At 28.7% G+C, this 25963-nt stretch overlaps 1 protein-coding gene across 2 annotated transcripts; it reads left to right on the forward strand.

Annotated features, from left to right (window-relative positions):
• Positions 1-1336: 1336 nt before the first annotated feature.
• On the forward strand, positions 1337-15889 carry LOC129981459 (centrosomal protein of 19 kDa-like). 2 transcript variants are annotated; one of them, XM_056092304.1, is made up of 2 exons: positions 1337-1519; positions 12436-15889. In XM_056092304.1, the coding sequence occupies exon 2, from the start codon at positions 12456-12458 to the stop codon at positions 12951-12953; it is 498 nt and encodes a 165-aa protein (XP_055948279.1). In that variant the 5' UTR covers positions 1337-1519; positions 12436-12455; the 3' UTR covers positions 12954-15889. The 2 variants fall into 2 exon arrangements, with proteins under 2 accessions (XP_055948279.1, XP_055948278.1); XM_056092303.1 differs by lacking the exon at positions 12436-15889 and adding an exon at positions 3920-5866.
• Positions 15890-25963: the final 10074 nt, after the last annotated feature.

Genomic DNA, 25963 nt, shown 5'->3' on the forward strand with positions numbered 1-25963 from the left:
CATGAATAATTCTATAGTTTTTCCTAATCATTGAATTAAAAAAAGAATCATTATTTCGTCACTCACTCATTTCATCTTTCACTCGGCTTCATTATTTTGAGATTAAAATCTTCACTGTTAAAGAAATGTGCACAAGAATTTGATATCTTCACACATACATGTTTTCCCCTATCGGTTTCAATAAATCACTTTTCAAGCAAAACATTCTGAAATTCCTTAGCTAAAAAAAGGAAGATTCGTTATCATTTGTGACTGACTCATTTCATTTGTAAAGCAGTTAGTAGTGAATAATAGGGATGAGGAATATTTTACAAGCGGTTATTACGTAACCAATATCTTAAAGTCACAAATACCAGTGATCAATACTTTTCAAAGAGGAGTGTGATTCAAATCCTTGATACAATCTTACTGGTGATGTTTCGATTACAGGTTTTGGATCACGATAGAAAGTAACAATCGATACAATCTGTCCAATGGAAGCTCTCGAACAAAACAGAAAAGAAGAAATCTGTGAATGGGTTGAAAAGTGCCCGGACCGGTTATTGGAATTATCGTATCATTGAGTTGCATATCACAGAAATTTATCGGAGCGGTGACTTCACTGGGAAGTGTGAAGTCGCCTCTCCACTTTATGAGAGTAACCTTGACACTCCGATATTCGCATTTGATGATGCGCTATTCCATACAAATTCTTTTTAATTGCTTGTGACTTGACTTTGCATATATTCCGTTTACTGCTGGTGCCATCTATTGGTAGACTATAGAACTAAAGTAAACATTTTAAAGAAATGACATATATATTTAATTCAAAATTTTCAGAAAATCGTTTACTCCAATAAAGAAATTAAACAAATAGTTTTGAAAAAAAAATCAAATTTAAGAAGTAAGCTGAAATAAATAAATTAATTCAATCACACGTTACTTAAATTAGTAAACTAAGTATTAATACAATTAATAAATTTTATATTTAATACTAAATAATAATTTTTAATTAATAATATCATTGAAATAACAGATATTTGGAACAAATATTTAAAAATGACAATAGCAAAATTATTTGTTATTCAAAAAATCGTGATTTATGCATCTCTAGTGAATAACATATACAGAAATTTAAGCATCGCTGAATTTTTTTTAATTCGATTAAATGATTTTTTTTCTTCTGTTTCACTATCTCTGTAATTTTGAGAATATTTCAACTTCAAAAATAAATTTATTGAAATATTTCTAATAAAATAGTCAATATTCTATCAATGATTCTATCTGCTTACCAATTATTAAAAAAATGTATCAAGCAAGAAACAGAATTAGCTGCGACCATGTGCATAGTAATACAACCTAGTTTTGTTTTCGATTTTTGTTGCATATTTTGTTGATGATGGAGCTTAAGAAACTTTAATTGCGTTTAAAAAACAAACAAACTCGGACTCCATTGCTAAAATGTGATGAATTAATTTTCAATAATCAACATAAATTCGATAGATTTCCTGCCATGTTACGAAAGAAATCTCCTTTTTAAGTTAGTACAATATTTTTTTCAATAATGCGATTACTCATGAAATATCTTTCACAGTTATCTTTAGAAAATTGCTTATAATCTCTCTGAGCTCCAGTTAATATGGTTTCAGTTGTATTTCTTTTCGGAAACATGATGGAATAAATAAAATTTCTTATTTGTTTCAAATTATAAATATTTTGTTTGTGAAGTTAGTGCAGTTTCAATACCAGAATCTATGGCAGTATATATATTAGTGATATTTAATTCTTAACTTACTTATAATATTTATGCAGTTTTTAAAACTGGGTCATTAAAATATTTTTTTGTGGGCGATATCATTCTAAATAAAATGATGCATCACCTGTTGAAATGTTTGCTCATGTATTTCAAATTTTAGTGATAACTTTGTGTCATTTGTTTCGAAATTGATGCAAAGCAGATAATCCTTCTAGTATTTGTCTCAATTCTGTGTCCCTAAGCATGTAGTAGGCACATTAAAGCCTTCCTAAAATATAATGCATCCTTTTTCTTATTAGTAGAAGTAGTATTTTCTTATTAGAGAGAAGTATTTTATTAGTTTAACTTTAAGGTTCATATCCATTAAAGTTTATATTAGCTGGGTATTTACCATTAAATATTATAAGAGGAACTAGGGTAAAAAGTTTGACAAATTCTGAAATTGCTTATAATGTAAAGTTTTCTATTTTTATATGTGATTTCATCTGCCAAATTTGTGAGTTCTTTGATAGCTGTTCCTAAATGTATTAGAATGAAGGTATAGCTATAAAGAATCTAATGTGTTATGCAATTGTAGCTTATTTTATAAAATTCCCTTAATTTTTTTCTTGTATTTGTATGTGTAAGCTGCTGCAACTTTCATATCTAAATGAGCTTCCAATTTCTCTTATAAATGATATCTATCTGTCCGACTGCTTTATAAAATAATGTCTTTTATAGGAATTCTCGTATATATTTGATATGGTATAGTAATTAACATTATCTAAATATAGTTTTAGTTTATTATAAACAGTAATTATGAGAAAACACATATATTTTGTGATCCATCTCATGGTTTTATGATATCGGCATATTATTAGTATTTTCATAATTTTTAGTTAAATAATTATAATTCAGATTTAACTGAGTCATTAAAAAGCATTGTTTTCTTGTAAAAGGACAAAGGTGATAATGGTGGTGGTAAAGGACATAAATATTTTATTAGTTTTTGCTAGTAAAATATGTGAGTATTTAATATTACTAGTGAAATATTCCTATTTTCTTATGAGTTAGATAGTGATTTTACTTGTAAAAGAAGTAATAAAGGCACAGATGAATTCAGTTTTTAGAAAAATATTTTTCTGTTAGGTGCACTATAGATGAAATTAAGCTTTTAAAATTATAATGTTTTCATACATTAGGCTTTTATATAAAAATAACATTAAGTAATACCATATTGGACTAAAATAAAGATATGGTACAGCTGCCAAATTGAAATTTTTTAAAAGTCATAAGTTGCCAGTTATGACTTTTAAAAAGTCATAACTGGTTTTAAGTCAAAGTCATAAAAGTCATAACCAGTTTTTAAAAAGTCAATATAGTTATCTAATTGTATTCTTTGATATTTTATTATTCTACTGTTGTCGTGATTTAGAAAAGGTTTATCTGTGCTGGATTCTTTAGTTTTACTTCATATTGAATGTTATACTCATTGAAATAATTGGTTTATTCAAGGAAAATGTGGAATCCATGAAGCTTTATAAGTTGCTTGATTTTATGCTTAAAACTTCTGATGCAAGCACCTTTTTTCTTTTAAGAGTTAATGAAACAGATTTTATTTTTATAATTGAGATTGATTTAAAAACGCATTATCAACCATTAGGGAAAAACAATCCTTGGATTAATTAAAAAAAGACATTTAAATGTTTCTGCTTATATATAAATATTTGATATGAAATACATAGTTTTAAATTTCAGATTACTAATCTGATGTCATTATAGATTATCTTTGATAAGTTTTTTTTTTTTTTTTTTTCATTCTTAGAATACGAAATGTACGTAATATGCTTGAATATAAATAAATAAATATTGCCTGATTTATTTTTAAGAATACTCGTTTCGATTCAGTATTGACTTTAAAAATTACATTTATCTAGATTTTCAGATCAAGCATTTATGTTATTCTACTTTATTTAAATAAGAAGAAGAAATAATTTTGACTATCTTAAATCACAATATGGTGTCATATTAAGCAATAAAATGATGGCAGATAAGTTACTATCTTTGATATTTTTAAATTCATTATATCATAAGAATAGCATTTTTTTTTGTTTCAAATCTTAGTATATCATTCCTTACAATAATAAATTCATAAATTTTATTTTTATACTTTTAACCTATGTAACTTAGATCTTAATTTTTCAGGTTTGATGGAGATTTCAACCTGATTCATTTTTGCAGTATGCAAAATAAAACTGGAATGAAATCTGATATGTTTACTTCTATGTCTCCTCCTCTACCACCACCACCACCTCCTCCACCTTTATCAAATTTAAATTCAAAAACGTCTAAAATAGTTGCTGCATCAACTCCAGCCACCTCGGAACATTCAAACAGCTCTTTTCGTAAAATTTCTAGAAACATCAAATATTTATTTGAGGACATTGATACAAGTATTGTAACTTTTTTTAAACCTCTTGTACCTGTAATTCAAGATGGACCGTGTTGTGGTATAGTTGCTCTATCAATGGCGAGTCAGTTTTTCAGTAAAAACATAGATGCTGATAAAATACTCGCAACTGCAAAAAATTCAAAATTTACCAATAAGGGAGAAATGTTTTCAACTTATAATATGGCAACACTTTCTACAACTATGTTAGATTGTGAAGCATGTATTGTAAGCAATTTATTCCAACATAAATCTGATATTTTAAAAAGTCTTGCAAATGGCTGGCCTGTTTTGATTCCTTATGATGCAGATAAAAACCATGAACCATGTCTAAATAAAGGTCACAATGCACATTGGGCTGTTTTATGTGGGCTATGTTTTTCGGTTTCTCAAAATGCTAATTATTTACTTGATGGATATTCTGCTACTGATGAAATTCCATATCTTTACAATTTGTCATCTAGTTTGTTAATTGAAAAATTATTAAATTTTGCTACAAAAGTTTGTGTTTATGCTTATCAGGGTAAAAGTAAACATTTAGCTCTATGGAATTTTGATTCTTTATTACTTAGTAATAATAATTTATATGAAGCTACTAATAAATATAATATAGAAGATATGGTAATTCCAAATACAGGCCTTTCAGAATTGAATGATAAAGCAGTTATTTTGAAAGAAAGAGATATTAACGAAGAAAAAATTTCTTTATGTGAATAATGAATTTCGGCCTTATAGCATTAAAATTTATCAATACTTAGCTGAAGAGAACTGATTCAGTTGATTTTTTTTTTGTCAATAATAATGTTACTTTTCTTTCTTTCAAATGTTTAACCAGGGAATTAGTTTCTGTTAAAATCATTTCACCATGGAGATTTTTTTAAAATAAGAAATTATTTATGTTTAAAATAATACCAAGATTGCTTTTCACTTGTTGATTACTCAGTTTGACAAGATATTTTATGTCATATTTGGAAAATATATAAATCAGGTTACCAGTTACAAAGAGTTGATTTAAAAAAAAAAATTGAAATAATTATTTCATGGTATATTTCTTGTACAATTGAGGTATATACAAAGGAGTACTACAGTTGAGACAATAAAAACTCATTCCCCCCCCCCCAAACCTTTTGAATTACACAATTTGCATTTTCTGGTTACATTTTCTCTTGGAGAATTAGGCAGATATTTAGTGCATTGTCACTCTCAAACAATTCCTAAATATTTTGTTAAATGTTATCCGTATTGTGAAGAATAATTACTCAAATATACATAACATGAAATCATGACATTACTAAAATGTAAGATACTCAGTTGCACACGATTGAATGTGCTGGGTCTATTTTATAAAAAATTCTATAATGGAATTTCAAACTGAACTGTGCAAATTCGAAGTGTTTTTGCATCGCCACAATTAATTTAAAGGCTAAGAAAGACATAACATGCACACCCCACATATTATTTTTTAATGTAAAAACAATTGTTTTAAAGGCTAAGAATGACATAAAATAGAATTTTGTCCACATATTACTTTAAAAAATTCCTATGATAGAAAATTCATTGGAATTGTCTTCCTGGCATGACAAAATATTTCATCATACCTGTTTATCAGGATAATTTTGATTTAATGTTATTTATAGATTTGAAAGATAATATATTGATATATTTAAGTTCCTTTATTTTGTGCAGATTAACTTTTACTTAAATTACCATAAATTTATAAACCTATTAGTTTTGGAATTGTGGTTATGATATATATTTAAAATATATGATATTTGATATATGATATTTTAATCTTTTGATTAAACAAGAAAAAATTTTCTCTGTAGAAAATTTATTTACACTAATGAAATGTTTATGACTTTTATTGAATATTTAAATAAATTCATTTTTTATTTCATATATTAAGATAGCATTTGCCAAAGGGGCAGAATGATATATTGATTTGTAAATTTCTAATTTTGTAAATGATATAAAAATTTAGTCAAAAAACAAAATACTTTTGTTACATTTTTCAATTACCTGTATTTAATTCTTTGTTAATTTTGTTACTTTAATACTGTTGTTTGAGTTTTTATCTGGATTGTTCCAATTTATTTTTGTTTTTTAATTTAAGAATAGATATTTTAGTTCAAATCAGTATTTGTTTTATTAAATTTTCTCATGAGCTTTGTTAAATTCCTCTTAGATTGAAGATCACATAGAATTTTTAAATATTTCATTCCTATTGTTTTTAGATATGATTAGTTTGTTGGCTCTATTTTTTAAAAAATTCCTTAAGATTTGTATTGTTTGGAAAAAATTATAGAACATATTTATTTTGTTTTTAAATAGATGTTTTCTAAATTTTGTTTAACTTGTAATGAAGTGATTGTTTTTTAATGCTAGTAACCTCTCTTGGCTGTGATATTACTTACTTACCATTGTTATCAGCATGAAGATTCTATCATACTGTATTTATATCATTTGTTGGAATTTTAAGGTTTATGAAATAAAATTTTATTTCTTGAAACTTTTGTATTGTTTAAGCATTTTATTATAATAGAATATTTTTAATAATTATCTCATTATCACACATGGCTTTTCAGATCAATGTGAATTCTAAATACTGTAAATTTTCATTTTATTTATATTTAAATAGATAAAATGCTAATCTTTATGCTCTTATTTTGCTTATTAATTAATTTTATGCAAATTTAATAAAAAGAATCAACATAGAGTTAGTAAAAGATATTCATAAGATATGAAAACATAGAGGTGTTATATGCACAATAAAGTTGCATATGGGTATAGTAGAAATGAGTATTTTAAACTAATAGAAATGTGATTTAGTCTAATAGACATATCAAAAGTAATTCATTTAGATTATTAAATTTATGATTATAAATTCAAGAGAAGAACAAATTATTATTTATTATATCTGTTTTATTGAAATAGAGATATTTATTTTATTGAAATAGAGACACAAGAGATAATAAATTAATGATAAGTGACAGATTATGCTTATTGTTTTAGCAAAAAGAGAAGGACATCAAATAGTCACAGGCGAATCGAAATTTGCTATACTTTTTGCAATCCCAAAGTATAGATTATATAAACTATTGAAATTTTTGATAGAACACATCTTGAATTATACTACATTCTATGCTTCTGTCATTGTTTAATTTCTGTTAGTTTTTTAAAAACTTTTTTCACATTAAGGTAGTTTTTTGTGCTTGTTCAGTGCTAGTAAGCTCTTGTGTCATCCAATTTATTTTTAATTCTAATCCATCACAATCCAATTTATTTTGTATTCTTAAAAAAATTTCCTACCAATTGGGTTATTTGTAAATTGAATTCATTTGATAAGTAATATTTTTTCATTCTATATTTCGATCTTGCTCAGTAATTTAATACACATTATGAATTCTGTTGAATAAAAGTTTTATTTAAAATAGAGAAATATCAAAATAATATATTGAAAATAACATTATTTTCTAGCAAACTATTGATTAGATACGGTTTTAAGTTCGAATTTATTTGAGAGATAATTTAAATTTCAAGCATTTTTTATTTCATTTTGTTTTGTCGCAATAGAAATAATTTTCCACCTTGTTTTTACAGAATTGATTTAAAATTTTCTAAAAAAGGAATTTTTAAATCTTTGAAGAAACACCGATAGAATACACAACAAAAACTGTCAGGGTTCTATGGTTGATGAGATTTTACTGTTATAACAAAAGTTCATTTAAATTACTCTGGGACATAAATTCTAGTTCAGGGAAGTCTGAACGTCAATTACTTTTTGTGTATCATTCTTTCAAATACAAACTGAACTTATATTTACAAACTTTGCATAAACATGAGTGCTAAAATAAAATTCTGCATTTTGCAAGCGTGTGAGAGAAAGGGAGAGGGGGAAATGCTAGAGTATCAACAGAGTAAAAAAAAATGTGTTCGTCCTTCAAAAAAGGTGAGTTGAGGAGACAGAATATATACCAAACTATAAGCAACAGCAACTAGTATGAACGAGAAACTAAGAAACAAAATATGCGTGCCAAATATAAAATAGAGTAGAGCTTGATATAAAATGAAGCATTAATATTAAAAAACAATAGCATATACTTCCACCTCTCTATTGTGAAGGAAAAAAATAAATTTATGATTTTACCTTCTTTTTTTCTACTTAATTTGAAGTGTGCTACTGCAAAATTGGCAGTGTTTTCTACTTTATTAATACGAAACAAGCTTTTCTTACAAAAACTATGGAAAACAATTAATTTTCGATATAGACTGAATGTCCGCATTCAATTTTATGATTATATAGCTATATGTGCTTTGTTTTCGTAATTTCAGTTTTATATTCTACTATATTGCTAAGATATTTAGTCCAAGAATGCTTATTCAGGTATGATTCTATTAAAAAAATAGTTAAGGTATTCTAAAGTACAGATATTAAACTGAAGGTGTTGGGCACTTCTTGTGTAGAAACTATTGGTAAATCATAACAAATATTTTGTATTCAAAATAGTTCGAATATGCGGTTTCGATTTTGAATAGGCGGAAGGGAGTGGGGTCATATTTTAATTAATATGTGAAAATGGCTCCAGTCTGCGAATAAATCACTTATTTTTTTATATGATACGTGCAAAAGCTCAGTTTAAAGAAAAACAGAATTAAAAATTTAGAATTGCACATACACTTCTGCCGTCATGTTCATTTCTTATTGCTTATTCGATACATGCAGTCTAATTTCTGTAAGTTTTCTGAATCTCTATTAGTTTGCTATTTCGTTCAAATTTCGCCGCTGGTATTCCTCTCTTCAAAACGCAGAATCATTCCCCAGAAAATCTTCAATAATGAAAAAAACCTTTTCAGAAGCCATCTACTACATCTAAGAGCGAAGATGCAATTATTTCTCTAGTAAAAGAATTTGACAAAAACGCTGAATAAAATTCGCGGTACAGTCTTTAAAATTGTTGTTAAAAAATAAATTACACACTTGTTATATTAGCAATAAAATGTTAAATTATTTCAATGTCATGGTAATTTCTAAAACTGCAGTGCCGTTTTTCTCTTGTCGGCCAAATGTTAATATCTCCCCCCACCCCCACTTTGAAATGAAACAGCATTCTCTCATGTGTAAGTGGTTTCTCAGATGTGGTTCTGACCGAGCTTTAGGTTAACGTAGGTGTTTAGACACTTGCTGTTTAATTTGGTTCACTCTAATCACCAGTCGTGCAATTCATTTTAATTAATTCGAATCACCTTAAAAATGAGTGAAAATATTTATCATTACAAATTATTCTCCAAAATGTGTTGTCATATTATATAAAGAATAATGGAGAATATATAAATGTTTTATTTAGCTATTTAAAAATTAAAGATAAAATGACGTATCATCGTGTCAGTTACTTTTGTTATCATGATTATCTAGAGAAAAATAATTTTAATGTTCAGTTTCAAAGTGCAAAATATTTCACACTTTTATCTTTATCAATGTTTTAATTTTTTCCTTCATTCCAAAACGTATCAGTTAAGTTTTATTTCTTCTGTGTTAAATTTATAAAGTTAAGATTGTTATTGAAAGTTTCTTTATAAGAATATTAAAAGAAAAAAAAAAAGATTTAGAGAAAAGTCTGCTATAAATAGCTTTTATTAAAAACATTTTGAATTATTCGCATTGAAAATTTGTAGATATCAAAGTATTGTATAGAAACATTTAAAATTTGTAATCTTTTATGTTCATTTTTATTTTAAAAAATAGGTTAAACTATAAGCAGATTTCCAAATGAGGCTGATAGAAACATTCTAAAATCAGCATATTTTGATGTCTGCTTACCATAAAAAATAAGTGGTTAATTCATGCTACAATATACATTCGAAAAACCAGCGGTGTTGATTTGAGAAAACAAGGATATGTTTTTGTGTATAGATTTATTTTATAATTGGAACTTGAACTCAGTAGCTTTTAATATTTCTTGTAGGATACAGACATATTTATTTGATATGTTATCATAATTTTTAGGTTGTTATTTATCTGTTTTCCACATTTTTTTACTCATCAATAATGCACGTGGTATGGTAAAAGGTTGGATATTGTTCCTGAAATAAGTTTGTTGTTCTCTCTTTGAATTACCCATATTCGTAACAAACGGAATAAAAATATAGGTGACATAATTACGTGTTGGAATCCTCCCAAAAATATCACCACCTTTTTGATTCGTGACCAAGATGTTTTGCATTTTAGCAGCTGTGATTTTCATTTAGCTATCATAATATGCAAATGGTGTGGCATATTATGAATGGAACTAATTTAAATAATAAAAAAAGATGTTTTCTGCACATTTTATTGTTGATTCTGTTTTATCTCAAGCTTGTTATAGTTGAAACATAATTAGTCGTAGTAATTTACGTGTAGCCTTTAATTATTCACTGCTTCTTTTGTTTATTTTCCAAGCACGTATTAGTGCTGTAAAGAGAGAAAACTCTGTCGATTTTCTAGAAGAAATGCAACCCTTTAAAAATGTGTTTTACTTCTGTTATATCAGATTCTAAAATATCTCCTCTAGTTTTAAAATTTGTAATTTAGTTAACTTTCCCTCTTTGAAGACACAAAAAGGTAGATTCTATCATAAAAGTCATTGGATTTTTTTTGTATGTTTCTTGGCTTTTTGTGAAAATTCTGTGATTGAAATCATGTATACTAGTTTACATAACTTAAGCATCTATTCTGATTTTGCTATAATTTTTCACTAAAGTAAATTTAAAGATATGAAATTCATACTATATAGATACAATATAGAACTTAAAAGATGAAAAAAATGTAGTAGAAAAAAATTAAATAGGATGTATATGTTAGGGAATAAAGCAAGGAAAAAAAAAAGCTTTATTACCAGAATGGCGGTGGTAAAAAACTATGTTTAGATGAGAAGGAGAACAATGAAAAGGTGTTTCTTAGTAAGGGATATGTCTTCTTCTAACCGTAATGATTGCATGATAATGTTTGTTCATATTGAAAATAATATTTTCCAGCACTTATTCAGACGAAAGTGCATATTCCTTAATGAGCATCTGTATTAGTTGTCTGTTAGTCTCTGGAAGATATGATCGTCTTCCAGAAGCATCCTAATTATGTTTAATTGGATTTAAATCTGGAGAGAATGTTGGTCGGCCCATTCAATGTATATCTTTTCAGAAACTCTAGAACAGCAAGAGACTTGTGTGACCGTTCATTATTGCTTATGAACTTAAAGTCTGGACCCCTAGTATTTGGAAATAGACGCACTTGGAGGAAGATCATTCTCTTTTCAATGAACTCCTGACTAAAATTTGAAACTGTTCTTTCACTCATTATTATGCCTCGTATCACAAGTACACAGGATCACTTTAATGGTCATTTCCCCTCATTTTAGAGAAATAAAAAATGTTCCTATCTTTTTCTATATCATTTGGTATCGATAATCTTTTAAGAGATTAAAACAGCTCTTATCGGTAAACAGAATGAGATATCTAGAAGAGATATCTAGTCTTTATGTTTATTTTATCATTATAAACTATACTGTCAGTGGTATGCAGCATTTCGGATGCTGGACGAATAGAATACTTTTATACTGTCGTCTGGCCATAGTAAACTGGGACACCTGACGCTCAGTTACGGTACGGAAGTGCTGAGCAATTTTGCCTGCTGTTTCTTGGCCACCCACCATTAACTTTTCTTACAGCTTTGCTCATGTTTTCCAAGTGCGTCAAACAAAACGTTTGTTGATTCCAAATTCATCGGAAACTCTGGTCAAACTATCTTCCAGTCTTCGATCATTCTACGTCATGTAAAAGCAATGTATTCTTGCACAATATTCTTGAACAATATCACTTTTACTTTTAGCTCATGTCTAAAAATGTGATCCCCCCTCCCTTCTTCTTTATAAGTTACTCTGCTTAGCTTTGACTCTACGCCTTTTTCATGTCTTCACGTCACCTATAACTTCATGGTCTTGATATTTATATCTGAATCACCTTTTTTCTGAGTTGACTTTTTATTGTAAAAATCGCAAACATCACTTTGTTACAATTTTTTAATTGTATGATGAAAAATTACTTTGTTGGTTTAGTTTAATACCATATTGTGAATTATCCTTTTGTGATAAAATTGAAATACCCACTTCTATTACACATCGTATACCATATTATACTTGTAAGGTACATAATAGTATTGATATTTTGGAGTTTTCTTGTAATAATTTCACGATATTGATTTCATATACTTTTTGATGAAAATCTTTTTCATTCATTACAGGGTTTTGCATCAAATAAATCATGGCAGAATCACCGAAGGATATAAAGCCCTTGCAAATCGGAGTTCGATTCAAACAACCGGCCATTGTACTTCTTTATCAAAAAGATTCCAAATATCGCAAGCGGGTCATGCCCGTGCGGGAATTCAAGAAGAGTAGCTCTGTGAGCTTAACGGCCAGCGATCTCAAAGAACATCACAGCCAGTACCTCGAAGATGTTCCGAATTTTAAAATCGAAAAAATGTTGAGACTCATTCAAAATAATATGAAAGGTTTGGATTTGGACGAGAATCTCCAAGAGATTAACAAAGAGTTCTCTGTAGATCCCGATGAGAATTTGAATGATATTGATGACGTCACTCTCAAAAGGAAGAAAGAAATTATGGATTTGACTTTTGAAAAGAACAGGAAGAAACCGGGTGATCCTGATTTCCAGTATGATGTTGAGGTTGATTTCTCACAAACTGCTGGGATTGAATCTTCTATATGGGACTCTGAAAAAGAAGCTGATGAATTCTAACAGAAGATATTTTTGAAAAGAATTTTTGAGTGAACCCAAGGCAAGGGATTGTAAAAATGAATTACAGGATTCGGTTTAATTGTTTGTTTCATTTTTGTCAAATGATTACATCAACTATTTGTATTTTTATTTGGGGGGGGGAGGGCAAATTCTTTAAGTTTATTTTCATTATAATGTTATATTTTGAAAAGGTGAATCATCAGTTCAAATCTAACTGCTGTTAAAAGTCTAAATGTGAATCTTACGTTAATAGTTGTGGAAAACGTGCTGATTGTCTAACCTGAAATGTCCACGTTGCTAAATATTTCCATGTGAAAATGTTTAAACAGAAGTAACTGTACATAACTTTTCATGTGCTGAAAGAATGAGTGGTTTGAGACTGCTTTATCAATCAATCATGTCTTCCACAGAAAATTTGAAAGTGAATTTTCACCTTATTTCTATTATAAAATTATACCGGTGATATATGGTGCGGCACCAAGCCTGAATTGCTCTTTCAAAGTTACTCTCAAATTATTGTGATATCATATTAAAGTAAAATATCTTTAAATTGAAAATAACTATTTTCTTTGAATTTTGTGAATTATAAGTGCCGTTATCAATTTTTATGATTGACGACAATTCAATTGCATTTTTTGATTTTCGAATCGCCAATAAATTTTCGCATTTTGTTTACAAAAATAAGAAGAAAAAAAAAAGATGTCTTTACTTAAAAAGGAAAGTTTTCATGTATCGAAAAGAAAATTCAATTCAACTATTTTTTCCCATTTCTCCTTAATTATAATAATAATATTAATAAAAGTTATTGTGGTTGTGTATATATGTATATTCTACATCTCCTTCTAAACAACTAGGCTAAATTCTATCAAATTTTGTTAAATTATTTCATAAAACATGAGAAAGAATGCTGCCAATTTTTCAAAAGTGTAAGTATTTATTAATTATTCAATCAATTAGAAATTATTCAAAATTTTGTCCTTTGAATTGCTTTGTCATCATTTTACTACTTTTTCTTTTATTTTAAAACTTCTTTTGATAATGACTAAAGTATGTTTAATAGCAAGCTTAAATTAGATTCAAACGAAGACCATCTTTCTTATATTTCAGCATTCGTAAACAAAGTTTGCAGTAGATTAGGTAGTTGCTACTTATGGAGAGAGTTAGCTATTGATATTTTTAAGATTCGTCTAGTTCAATTGATATGCTAATTTTATTTAAAAAATGTTTCAGACGATTAAAAAGATATTGTATCTTTAATTAGAGTAGTTTATATGTTAAAAATCTTGTACATGAAAGGATTTTAACCCCGAGCAACGCCGGGTATATCAACTAGTTTTTATATATTTTCTGTATTGCCTGTTATTCTTTTAAAATTGATCTCAAACTCTCTTTACGGTAAAATACAGCACAGCAAAAGTTGAATGTTTTTTTTTTTTAAATAATGAAAAAATAAAAATTATATTCATTTTAATTCTCATGAGGAAGTGCACATGTTCTCAAGAGTCATGGTGTATTCAATTAATTTCCTCTTTTTTGCTTTTGATTTGTGGTTTGCATTTTGAGACGAGTTTGTGCAATTGAAATCTAGCAGAGATTATTCCTTTTTGAAATGTTTTTTCATTTATTTCAAATATTGTGGATGGCCTTGCAAGAAGTCTTTTTGACGTATTTTAGCAATTCGAGATAATTGCATATTCCGTCCATTTTTATTCAGCTCGAGAGAGCAAATAGAAAACTATTTCAGTGCGATGTATAAGAAATCGAAAAAAGGATAGTTTACTAACAATATATGTCTCACAGGGGAGGGGGCACTTCATAATTGAAGATGAAAAGCTTCGGGCATGTTAGTTTGTTCTCGCCATCCTTATAGGTACACGAAAAGGTGAGGGTCTGGCTGCCCCCATCGATGACGGGACGTACTTCTTTAGGGTTGAGCTGTACCGTGGCCGATGATGGCTCTTAGGAATCAACCACAGTTCCCACCATTATTGCTGTTGCGGCGGTCCTGCCATTCAAGTTTTTCCGTGTGCCTTTCGGCGGGATGGAGTAGTCAGTTTGTGATTACTAACAATATGTGCTCATTTGTTAGACCATGGCAAATTAGTTTTAAATAGGAAGTTGTGTCCAAAAACAAAACCCGAGGCTCTTAGGATACGAATTATATCGAAATATTTTGTATATCGAAAATGTATTGATATAATGTATTTATATTGAAAATACAATTTCAGCATGATAAGGCGTCTATACGTTTTATCAATGTGCTAGGGTCTTCGATAGAACTATCTGCATCGCGGGTTCGCCTAATTAGAAGACAGGAGATGGATTACAAATAGGATCCTCTTTTAGACCCCACTTCCATGGTTATTTATTATTATTATTTTACTTGGGCATACATGAAGTCCATGATTTATGATTCACCCTATAATGTCGGACATCGGCCTCGTCGTCAGGATCGTAGTTGCGGTGCTCTATGTCTGTGTTGCACTTCCACAAGTTGGTGGGCCCGAGAATGCATTGAAACCAGCTTTAAAGCGAATGAAAAGGTTTCTTGAACATTTTTTTTATTATGTTGCTTAAATTTTTCCATCATATACATTATAAAAGTTCTTAAATAAAATCATGCTAATACTGCTTCCTTTTCTTCTTATTGTTATATTGCCGTAGCATCATATGGTTTTAATTTTGGATACATCTGATACAACTTTTCCTCTCTAAAACTTGTCAGTTGGTCTGACAGAAGAGCTGTAAAGCTTGTATATCACCTTTTGAAGCACTCTATATGGTAATAATGAATTGTATAAAATATGCGCGCAAAGTATATTGAATTTGTTGCTGAATGAAATATAATGTTAAGAAAGAATTTTTTTTACTTTGGGAATAAAAATTATTTTTGACTGCAATTACTGTAAATCTTCTTATTTTTGAGACTGAAAATAAAATTTTGGAAGACTGCGAGTATTTTTATTATTTATTAATATGTTTGTTGTTTTAGAAACGAACACAAAGTCTTGTTATTTCAATTACGATTTCAGTGAAATTCTCCCTATATTTGGACTCGTTTTATTTTACCACTTTTTATTTCATACAGGGAAATATATTTACTGTGGCAAAATATTGGATATTAGGAATATGAAATACTAATTGAAATCTTGAGTTATCCTGCTAAGTTTTTAACATTAATCTAAATTAATCTAAAAAAAAAAAGATTATCAACATGGCAATCAGTTATACCATTGGAACTATCCAAAACAAATTTTACAATTTGACATGTCTTAAAGCAATTTGAGGTAAATAAAATACAAAACATATTTATTATTTACTTGCTACTGTCTGTTTTCATGTACCAAAATTTTCCTCACGTTTGCGCGTGTGATAGTCGATTTTGATTTCAACTAAAACAGAGGTGAGAAGACAGATGGAGTTAAAAATTCTTTTTTTTTTCTTTTTATCAAACAATATTAAGAAACATCACACAAGTTTAAAAAAGGAATTAAATATCAGTATCAGAAAATAATAGCTAAAAGGAACACGTGTCTGATTAAAAACAACAACAAAAACAATTTTCTATCTCACTGTGCATCATCCCTCTGCAATATGGAATTATCCAGAAAAAGTAATCTTGCATATTTTGAAAGAAAAATGGCTCGAATTGCATGAACACATATTTGTATTTCACCTGGCTTGATTGATTACATTATTATATTACAGTTGATATTTACAAATACTTGACGTGCATTGAAAGGGACGGAAATATTTTATAGTTTAAAATATTTTAAATAAAAACCAACACGAGTTGGAAAATTGAATTCTGGGTGAGATTTGATATAATGTTATCATATCTTTAGGATATTAATTCATTAAAACATTAAAGCGCAGTAGCCAACCAATTACGAGAAAATGGTCCTGAAACGTACTGTATAGTTTATATACAATTAATGCATCACCGTCTTTGAGCGTTTGGAAGCTGTCGTACGGCGTTGGCTTTGTATTCACGAAATCCGTGCTCGGTCCCGAGCTTCTGTTTTTTTTCTTTTAAAATTAATTTAAATTAAACAATTTATAGATAGTTTTAATTCATATATTTTCATTTTTATGCAAAAGCGAATGCTTATTTTCCTAATTTTCGTATTATAATTTATTCTTTTGAAAAATAATAATTATATGTCCAGACGCTCAACAACGACGACACAGTATTAGCGTATAAATTATACTGAACGTTTTTCAAGTAATATAAATGTGAGACTGCCAGTATAAGGAATTAGACAGCAGAGTGTCGTCCTTCGTTATTCAGTTATGGTTTCGAATCCCTCTTTGAGTGAGATTATTTTGTTTAAAATTTCATCAAATTTGTTAAATTTGATGAAATTTTGTTTGTAAACGTTTTTGGATTGACATTTTTTTTTTTTTTTAATAAAATGATAGGAATTTGAATTCGACGATGCATTGAAATCCTGCCATAGGAATGCATTGTGTCAATTCAAGATTTGATCTTGCAAGTCTGATAGGAAGAATTGAATGAAGAGAAGTGCCAGCTTAAACCTGTGGTGAATAGCATATAAGCCAGTTAACAAGTAGGCTGCACGAGCAATTGCTTTTGCATAATGGTTTAGTTCTGGACTGCGAACCACAAGGTCACAGGTTCTATCCTCGCGCATCACATAACCCCTAAAAACCTTAATGCGTGTATCTGGTGGTATATTATATAAAAGCGTACAGACTCGTATTTGTTTTAGCAATTTCCTTTTTGTGTCACAAAATGGACATCAATAGTTTATTGTTATTATTATTATTATTGCTTTAAAAATTATTATTGCTCTTTAGCGAAATTTGAAAATTCTTTTGTTCTTTCTATTCATTTCCTGAAACAAAATAATTCCTTAAATTTTGAATGAAACTTTTTCGTTAAAGGATAATAATTCGAATTCTAAGATGCACTGAAATCCAGCCATAAGAATATATTGTGCCTTCGTTCAAAATTCGCTTTTGCAAGTCAGATAGGAAGAAATGAATGAAAAGGAGAATTGGTTTCAACTTCGAGGCTTGAATTGGTGCTGTTATACATAAGAGTTTTGATTCATCTTTGGATTTGCAATTTCATGTTCGAATCCCACAACGAAAGTGAACACATTAAAAATTTTTTTTTATTGATTTATTATTTTTTTTCCTTTAAAATTTAACGACATTTGAAATTTTTTTTGTTATTTTTATTCACTTTCTGAAATAGAAAAAAAAAATTCGTTGAATTCATGGTGAATCTTTATAAATTGACAGGAATTCGAATTCGACGATATAAGAAGATTGGACATATACGGAGTGAGTAGAGTTAGTTTCGTCGTTAGTGTGAGAGACCGATTGTGCAAGGTAATCAGAGCGACACTTACAGTTCTGAGTTTTCAAGTGTATCAATTCCAATTCCATTTTGCAAAAAAAATTAATTTTTTTTTAAAAATTTTATATTCTCTTTCTTGAAACAAATAAATATCGTAAATTTGCAGAGAAATATTTTTTAAAAACGACTAGAAATCACATTAGACGTTGCACAGAATTTCTGCCATAGGAATAGATTGTGCATTTTTTTAAGATTCGATCTTATGGATGTGATAAGGCGTGAAAGATAAGAAGAATTTGCTAATCCTTTCTGGTGTGGAACTGCTGGTGTAAGTGATATGAGCGCTCCATGTGATATTTTAGTTTACTTTTTATTGGATAGAATTCCGGTTTAATTTAAAGCAATATATATATATATATATTACTTTAAATTTCCAAGGAAAAAAAAAACTACTATGGAATTTTTTTCTTTAAATTTACATAATAAAATTTTATGTTTATTTTTTTCTTCCTTGCCTGAGAGAAATAAATATTGTAAATTTGGAGTGAAATATTTTTAAACAGTGACAAGAATTCGCATTAAAAGTCACACAGAAATCCCACAAAAGGAATATATTGAGCATTTCTTTCAAGATCCGTTCTTCAGATCTGATACGATTCGAATGAATGATGAGAAGAATTTGCTTCGTCGTTGGCCAATTAAATTGGAAGTGTAGGTGATAAGAGCTCAGGCAGTAGCATTTAGTTTTGAAATTTTTATTTTCGAATCTAGGTTTGTGTAAAAATATATTTTTTTCTATTTTGATTTAAATTTCCAAGAATCTAGCAAAAGTCGATTATTCTAAAATAAATTATAGTAAATTTGAAGTGGAATATTTTAGAGAAATTACTAGAAATTGCATTCGAAGATTGACAAAAATCTAGCTATAGGAATATATTGTGTATTTTTTCCCAGATTCGATTTTGCAAGTCGAATAGGAAGGAGTGAATGATGAGAAGAATTTGCTTTGCTCCGTTTTTATTCATTTCCGGAAATAAAATAAAATAAAAAGTTTTTTTTGTAAGATATTATAAATTATTACATATATTATAAATATAATAATTATAATATTATTGTGGTAAATTATTCTGTATAAAAAGATGGAAAATAACAACAGGGACTACGCAGTGGATGATATTATAAAAGTTTTTGTCTCTTTATTATGTTAGTCCTAAGTTAGTTAATTAAATATACTGAATTTCATTTCATTGAAACGCTTCTTTGACTTTTTCGGTGGCCCTTCGTATCTTTGGTTCCTGTTCTTCGAGTTTTTCCTCTGTTTTCTTGATTATATTTACCAACCTCTCTGTGATGCTCAGAGATCTGATATCCTTCCAAAAGGCGACCACCACTGCCACGGTGGAGGCAAAAGTATGGACGGCACTCGAGCAATTCGCAACTCTTCGTACGATAACGGTGTTAGTACGTTGGGTACCGTCCAAAATATCTTGGATGCTTGGGCCTTGGGCTAGTCTGAAATGAAACGGTAGAAAAAGTAATAATGTGACAAAAGTTGTTCTCAGCTGCTCATTGTCTCCTCATTTCCAAGTGTTTTTTACTCTCTTTTGTTTTAAACTCAACTTTATGAAAATTGACAATTGGTTTTAAAAATAAAGTAAGTAATCAGCTCTTAATAAGCAAGATTACTTATCTGAAATTTCCAGATTTCTTATGAAGAAGAACAAACTGAATTTTTTGTAACTAGAATGATTATGTCAGTTTATTTTTAAACATCTAGTATGGACATAAGACCATATTTCACGTCAAACGTGAAAATAAAATATTCATTATTGTTTGCGAAAAATTCCTCATTTATTTTCATCTTTACGTCATTTTAATATAATGTATTGATCAAGCGGTAAGAAATACAAGTTACAAACATATGTTTGCTACTTCGCCTGGTTAATATTACAATACGTCATTGAGTGGAAATTTGATCGAGATTTGTTTTATAGCACACCGATCAAATTGCTGCTCATTTTTACTCCTCACATTAATAACCATAACTATCGGGTTATTTTGTTTTGTGTTATTTATTGGCGTAAAAGACATATTTGGCTGTGCTGCGCCAAACAAATGGTGAAATTTAAGAGCAGATGATAACTTTCAGGAGTACTTTGGCAAATATACAAAAATAATTGTTTCTTAATGATTTGAATAGGAAACACTACTGATGAAAAAGGACAATTGGGGAAACGGACATACTAAATATTTTTACTCAAAGTCATGAATGCTGTTTTCTTGGTGTGCGAATTTTCAGAGAAAGATGGCGAAATAAAAAGATGATCATAGGAAAGTATTTGCTATGTTCTTTTGGCAGAAGATAAATGGACGTTGAATGCGCTTTGAAAATAATTACTGTCTAGATGGTATTTTAAATCTTACAATTTATTAATTCATCACCGAATAATATGTTTCTTCACCCTAGTCGCCTTTAGCGACCAGCTTGTTCGTCCAAATTATAGAGTTTTAGGATATATATATATATATATATATATATATATATATATATATATATATATATATATATATATATATATATATATATATATATATATATATATATATATATATATATATATATATATGGAATTCAATTTTTTTTAAAAAAATCATCTTATTATTTGATTTGACATGAATTCAATTGAATCAGTTTACTACAATTTAAAAACTGTATCACAAAATAAAATCGGAAGCGAAAATCTTATTACTGAATTAAAATTTGGTAAAAACACAAGATTAAATACTTAAATGGACCAGTCTAAATTGCACCATAGTATTTAAAATTATTGCTATTGCTGCAAATTTTATATCTAATTGAATTTTAAAAGTAATAAAATTAAAGGAAAAATTGTGCGGAAATGAAATTATATAGTTAGAGAATCAATTTGTTTGAATCTTACGATGATGCAAAGACAATTTTTGTAAGATAATTGTTTTGGAAGATAAGAACATATAGCAAGTTATTTCGATAATCCATCTATCTGGCAACGATTAGACTTATTATTGCGATCCATTAAACTTTTTGTTTGAAGCCTATTTCTTGATTTTTTTTACATCGTCTTTTCTTTGACTAAATGAATTCTTTGTGAAGCCGCTTTCTTCAGAAAGTTTTCTAATGATATTTTGAAGGTAAAAGAAAAACAATCAAACTCGATATTTTTACGAATTATCACGTTTTAGATATCCCTGAGATCAAAAATCACATTTTTTTTTGCATTATGGCTGTCTGTTTCTGTGGAAATGATAACTCAAAAGCGCTTTGAGCTAGACAGATGAAATTTGGTGTATGGTTTTTATATTAAATTTGTAGATTTCTAACAAATCCGAGTGGAATCCATTCAGAGGAAGTCTTTCTGTCCTGCTGTTCAAATATTAGTTAACATTATACTGCAAAACGAAGAGAGTTAGATGGATAAACTTTAGTATATAGATTTAATATCTATAGTATAGACATCTGTCAAATTGTGAGCCAAATCCAAGAAGAAGTCGACCGTCTATTCTTTCAGAAGTATGCAAACGCGATAACTCAAAAATGAAATAATTTATACATATCAAAATTGGCATGTGATTCTGTGATTACAATTGCAGTTCTGTATCTAGGTTTGGTTTCAATAGGCTAGAAAAAATACATCTGAAGTGCAAGAGTGTTTTTCAGATACTATTAAGAGCATGACAGAAATTTAACGCCAAAAAACTCACCCAGGATCAAACGAAAGATCCAGTAAAAATGCTCAAGTTGCGCCAAAGTTTAATATTTCGTAACTATTGGCGCAAATACCATGCAAGGCGTTCTCTGCTTACCGGATGGTTTTCTCCAATTTTTTTGTGGAAGATGGGGGATAACACTTTTATTTGAGAGTATGCTAAATAGTTTTAGGGAAACCATCCCAGATGGTTCTCTGTATACCTGGTTACTCGTAATGTTTGTGCGATAATTTTAGAACACCCTAGACTTTACATATTGACAGCTCTAAAAACTATATGAATGTATAACATAAGATCTAAAATAGAAATAATAACATTATAATCATAATTATGGAAGGAAATTTTTAAAAAACTTAAGAGGCATTTAAAAAACACATGACATAATAGTTCTATTACCTGTAACGATGCAAGGGTCGGTTGTGCCAAAAGTAATGATATGCAACGTTCATCAAGAAACTGCCGACAGCCAGTGGTCTTGCCACGTTTACCAACTTGTCATTCATGCCAGAACACATGACCGCTCCCATTGCTGTTGCTAACGTCATGTGTCGAAGACATTGGCCACTGGTCATCCATAGAACAGTTTGGTTGCTGAGGGTCTGATCCTTGATCACTATGACAGCTTTTTCTTCTCGGAGGGCTCTTTCCAACTCATGATCGGAACTGTAATGGGGAGTGTTGGCCTGAATCACACTAATGTCGAATTTTATAAAGGATTTCCTATAAACAAAATGCTTAATTGCACTGAGAGCAACTTTTATTCTCTCTTGCTTCAGTACGGATTTTTTAGCATCAGAGTTTCTATATGTCAACCATTTAAAACATATTAACTTCTTGACCTACGAATTTATTTGACTTTCTAATTAGATAACACATTCTGTTTGGAACGTTTATTATTATGTGCCGCCTTCACCGAACAGCTTGATTGACATTTTTGGCAGATAATAATTAATACGGAATGCATTTTTTTTTAAAAATTCAAATGTTATTCAATACGAATGAAAGATATGAATTTGATTGGATCAGTCTACAACAATCCAACAGTCTACATTGGAGTGCTAATTAAAAAATGTATACACTAGAAATAAAAGTGAAAGTGAAAATCTTATTTCGGAGATAATGCCCAAAGAAAGCAATTTCTTAAAATTTTAATTCTAACACTGGTAAAACACGTGTTTAAAAGATATGAATTTGATTGGACCAGTCTACAACAATCCATCAGTCTACATAAGGTACAAATTAAAAAAATACGTTAGAAATATAAGTGGAAGTGAAAATCTTACTTAGGAATTTGAAATACGCTTAGCACACATATTCCTCAACTCATGGAAGGATTAACTGAGTTTTTAAAAAGTTGCTACTCTTCCTAATAGGAATGAAATGTGGATAGAAAGGTTTATAGAATGGAATAAAGGAAGGTTCGCGGAATTAAAAAAACAACAACAACGTATAATTGCACAAAATCTATTCTCACACTGTTTAAAATTTTTTTTTAATTTGAATTTTATTTCCGAACAACGCTTTCTTTGAATTCAATTTTTAAAAATTAATTAAAAAATGTGATGAAATATTAAATATTTTTCATGGTTTAATGACATACATTATTCATATATGCATGCCAATGTTAAAAATTAAGTTGTTTATCTTCTGATATTTTCACTATTCCTTTAGTATAAGTCCCTTTAATATGCGAGCAAAATTATTTATCTTTAAAAACTCTTTTAAAATCTTTGTTACTTCTTTTATAGTTTAGTTTAATTTTGTTCCATCAGTTAGCACTTTCCAATTTTTAATGTGTCAAGCGTTTCATTTTGGCATAGCATACACCTTTTTTTATATAAAATTTGTTTTTTAGCTTGGGTTCATTCAATACGATTTTATTTTACTTGGTAAGTTGGTAAAGTTTTTTTTAACGGAATTATTATGTACTTTATTGTACAAGTGTATCAAAATTATATTTAAAAGAACATATCAATTGGAATTATATTTAATAAAAACAATTTTTCATTTCTTTTAACTTTTCTGTATCTGGTTTATCATTACTATCATATTATGAGGGTTTCATTTTTTTTTTTTGGGGGGGGGGGTATCACTATTGTCATATCATGAGAACACAAAATCTAAATACTTAAATTGGTATATTTGATTAAATCTTTAATAAAATTTGAATATAATTGCTCCCAAATATGAAAATAAATGCAGACTACAAAAACTGCTCAAAACCAAAACTATCCCTTGCCTTAAAAAAATAATAAATAAATAAAAATTAAAAAAAGTAAAGGGAGGGGGTAAGGAACGTAATCAAAGATTATTTCCTAAAATCATGGTTAGATTCATGCGTTGAATACATGTCGCATCTTACTCTTGTTTACTAGACAGTTATCTGAATTTGCAATAATTGATTTTCTGCTTTTATAAGCAGTTGATATTAAGTAGGGTTTATACAAAAAACCGACTTTTTGAAAAACCGGTTTTTCCAGTTCAATACTTCCATAAAACCTATTTTAGCCGGTTTTCGAATTTTTGTCAAAATAAATAAATAAATAAATAAAATGGGGGAAAAATGTTTTATTTAATTTTTAATTTCAAAATATAAAATTTAAGAATTACATATACATGATTTTTATCCAAAATAACGAAAACTCAAACAAAAATTTCAAATAATATTTATATTATTTTCATTAATTTTAATTTCACCTAAGAAAATAGAATTTTAAGAACATAAAATATTCACTGAATGGTGGCTAAGTCTTGATCTTATTTTAGACACAAAATTGTCTGAAATTGAAAATATTCGTTCACTAGCTACTGAGTTTGATTTTATAGTTTTCAGGGCATCAATCTAAGTTTTTTGTTCTTTTATTCGTTGCCGCAAATAATGAAAATTCAGCTTCCTGTGTCTTTGGATTTGTAAGATTTTCTTCAGGATCTTCAAGAAACTTATGAAATGATTTTTACATGGTTTCTTTTAAAAAACCATTACTTTGATGAGTGGTTTCTTCGGTTTGCTCTTCATCAGAATCGGTTTCCATATAAGAATTTGGAAACATTCAAGACAATATTTTTCTAGATAATAATTTCGATTTTTGAAGCTAAAGAGAGTACACTAGATTCCTTCGCTGAACTAGAAATTGTTTTGTGGATTTTGCAAATATAGCAGAGTTGGTAATTCTACTTGTCTTTTTTCTTGAATTCGTTCTTCTAAAGCATATTATAATTTCAAACTTATTTCAATGTTTAAATATTTAAGTTCAATTATTAGAAATTCAAATATACCTTCACTTGTTCATAAATTGGCATCTCATCGCCCTAAGTCTTCAGCTTCTTTGACGAATCCGTCTCAACCGATAAAATTCAAAATACAGTGGCAGTCAAAAGTATTCGTACACTTAAATTACTGACTTCAAAAGTGAATAAAAATTGAAATTGCGCAAAAATTAATAGAAATTTTAAAAAAATATTAATGTCTTTCAAGCTGTTGCATGAATGATTTGAATTTTTAAGAGGAAATTTTAAAATTTGGTCATAAAGAGTTTCTCGATAGAGTGAGAATTTGAATCTCACCACTAAACCTCGTGCTTCAAAAGTATTCGTACATCCACATTTCAAGTTGTAAAATAATAAAATTAAGACAATTCGTGAGCCAAATATCGTTTGTGGGAATATATTTGGAGAGATGTTATGTTATTCTTACTTTTACCACGTTATCTGTTTCATTCGTATGTTTACTAGCTTTAAAACTCGCATTTTTTGTTGTTAATTATACAGCTTTAAGTTGAGATGGCTCGGAAGGGAAAGGAAACTTCTCTTGCTGAAAGAAAACTGATAATGAAACTACATAATAACTGTAACTCTTTAAGAAAGATATCACTTGCTATTGGAAGACCACGATCTACAGTGCAGAGTGTTATAGATCGACATTGCCAACGCAATA

The sequence above is a fragment of the Argiope bruennichi genome, chromosome 8 (assembly GCF_947563725.1).
Source record: "Argiope bruennichi chromosome 8, qqArgBrue1.1, whole genome shotgun sequence".
NCBI lineage: Eukaryota > Metazoa > Arthropoda > Arachnida > Araneae > Araneidae > Argiope > Argiope bruennichi.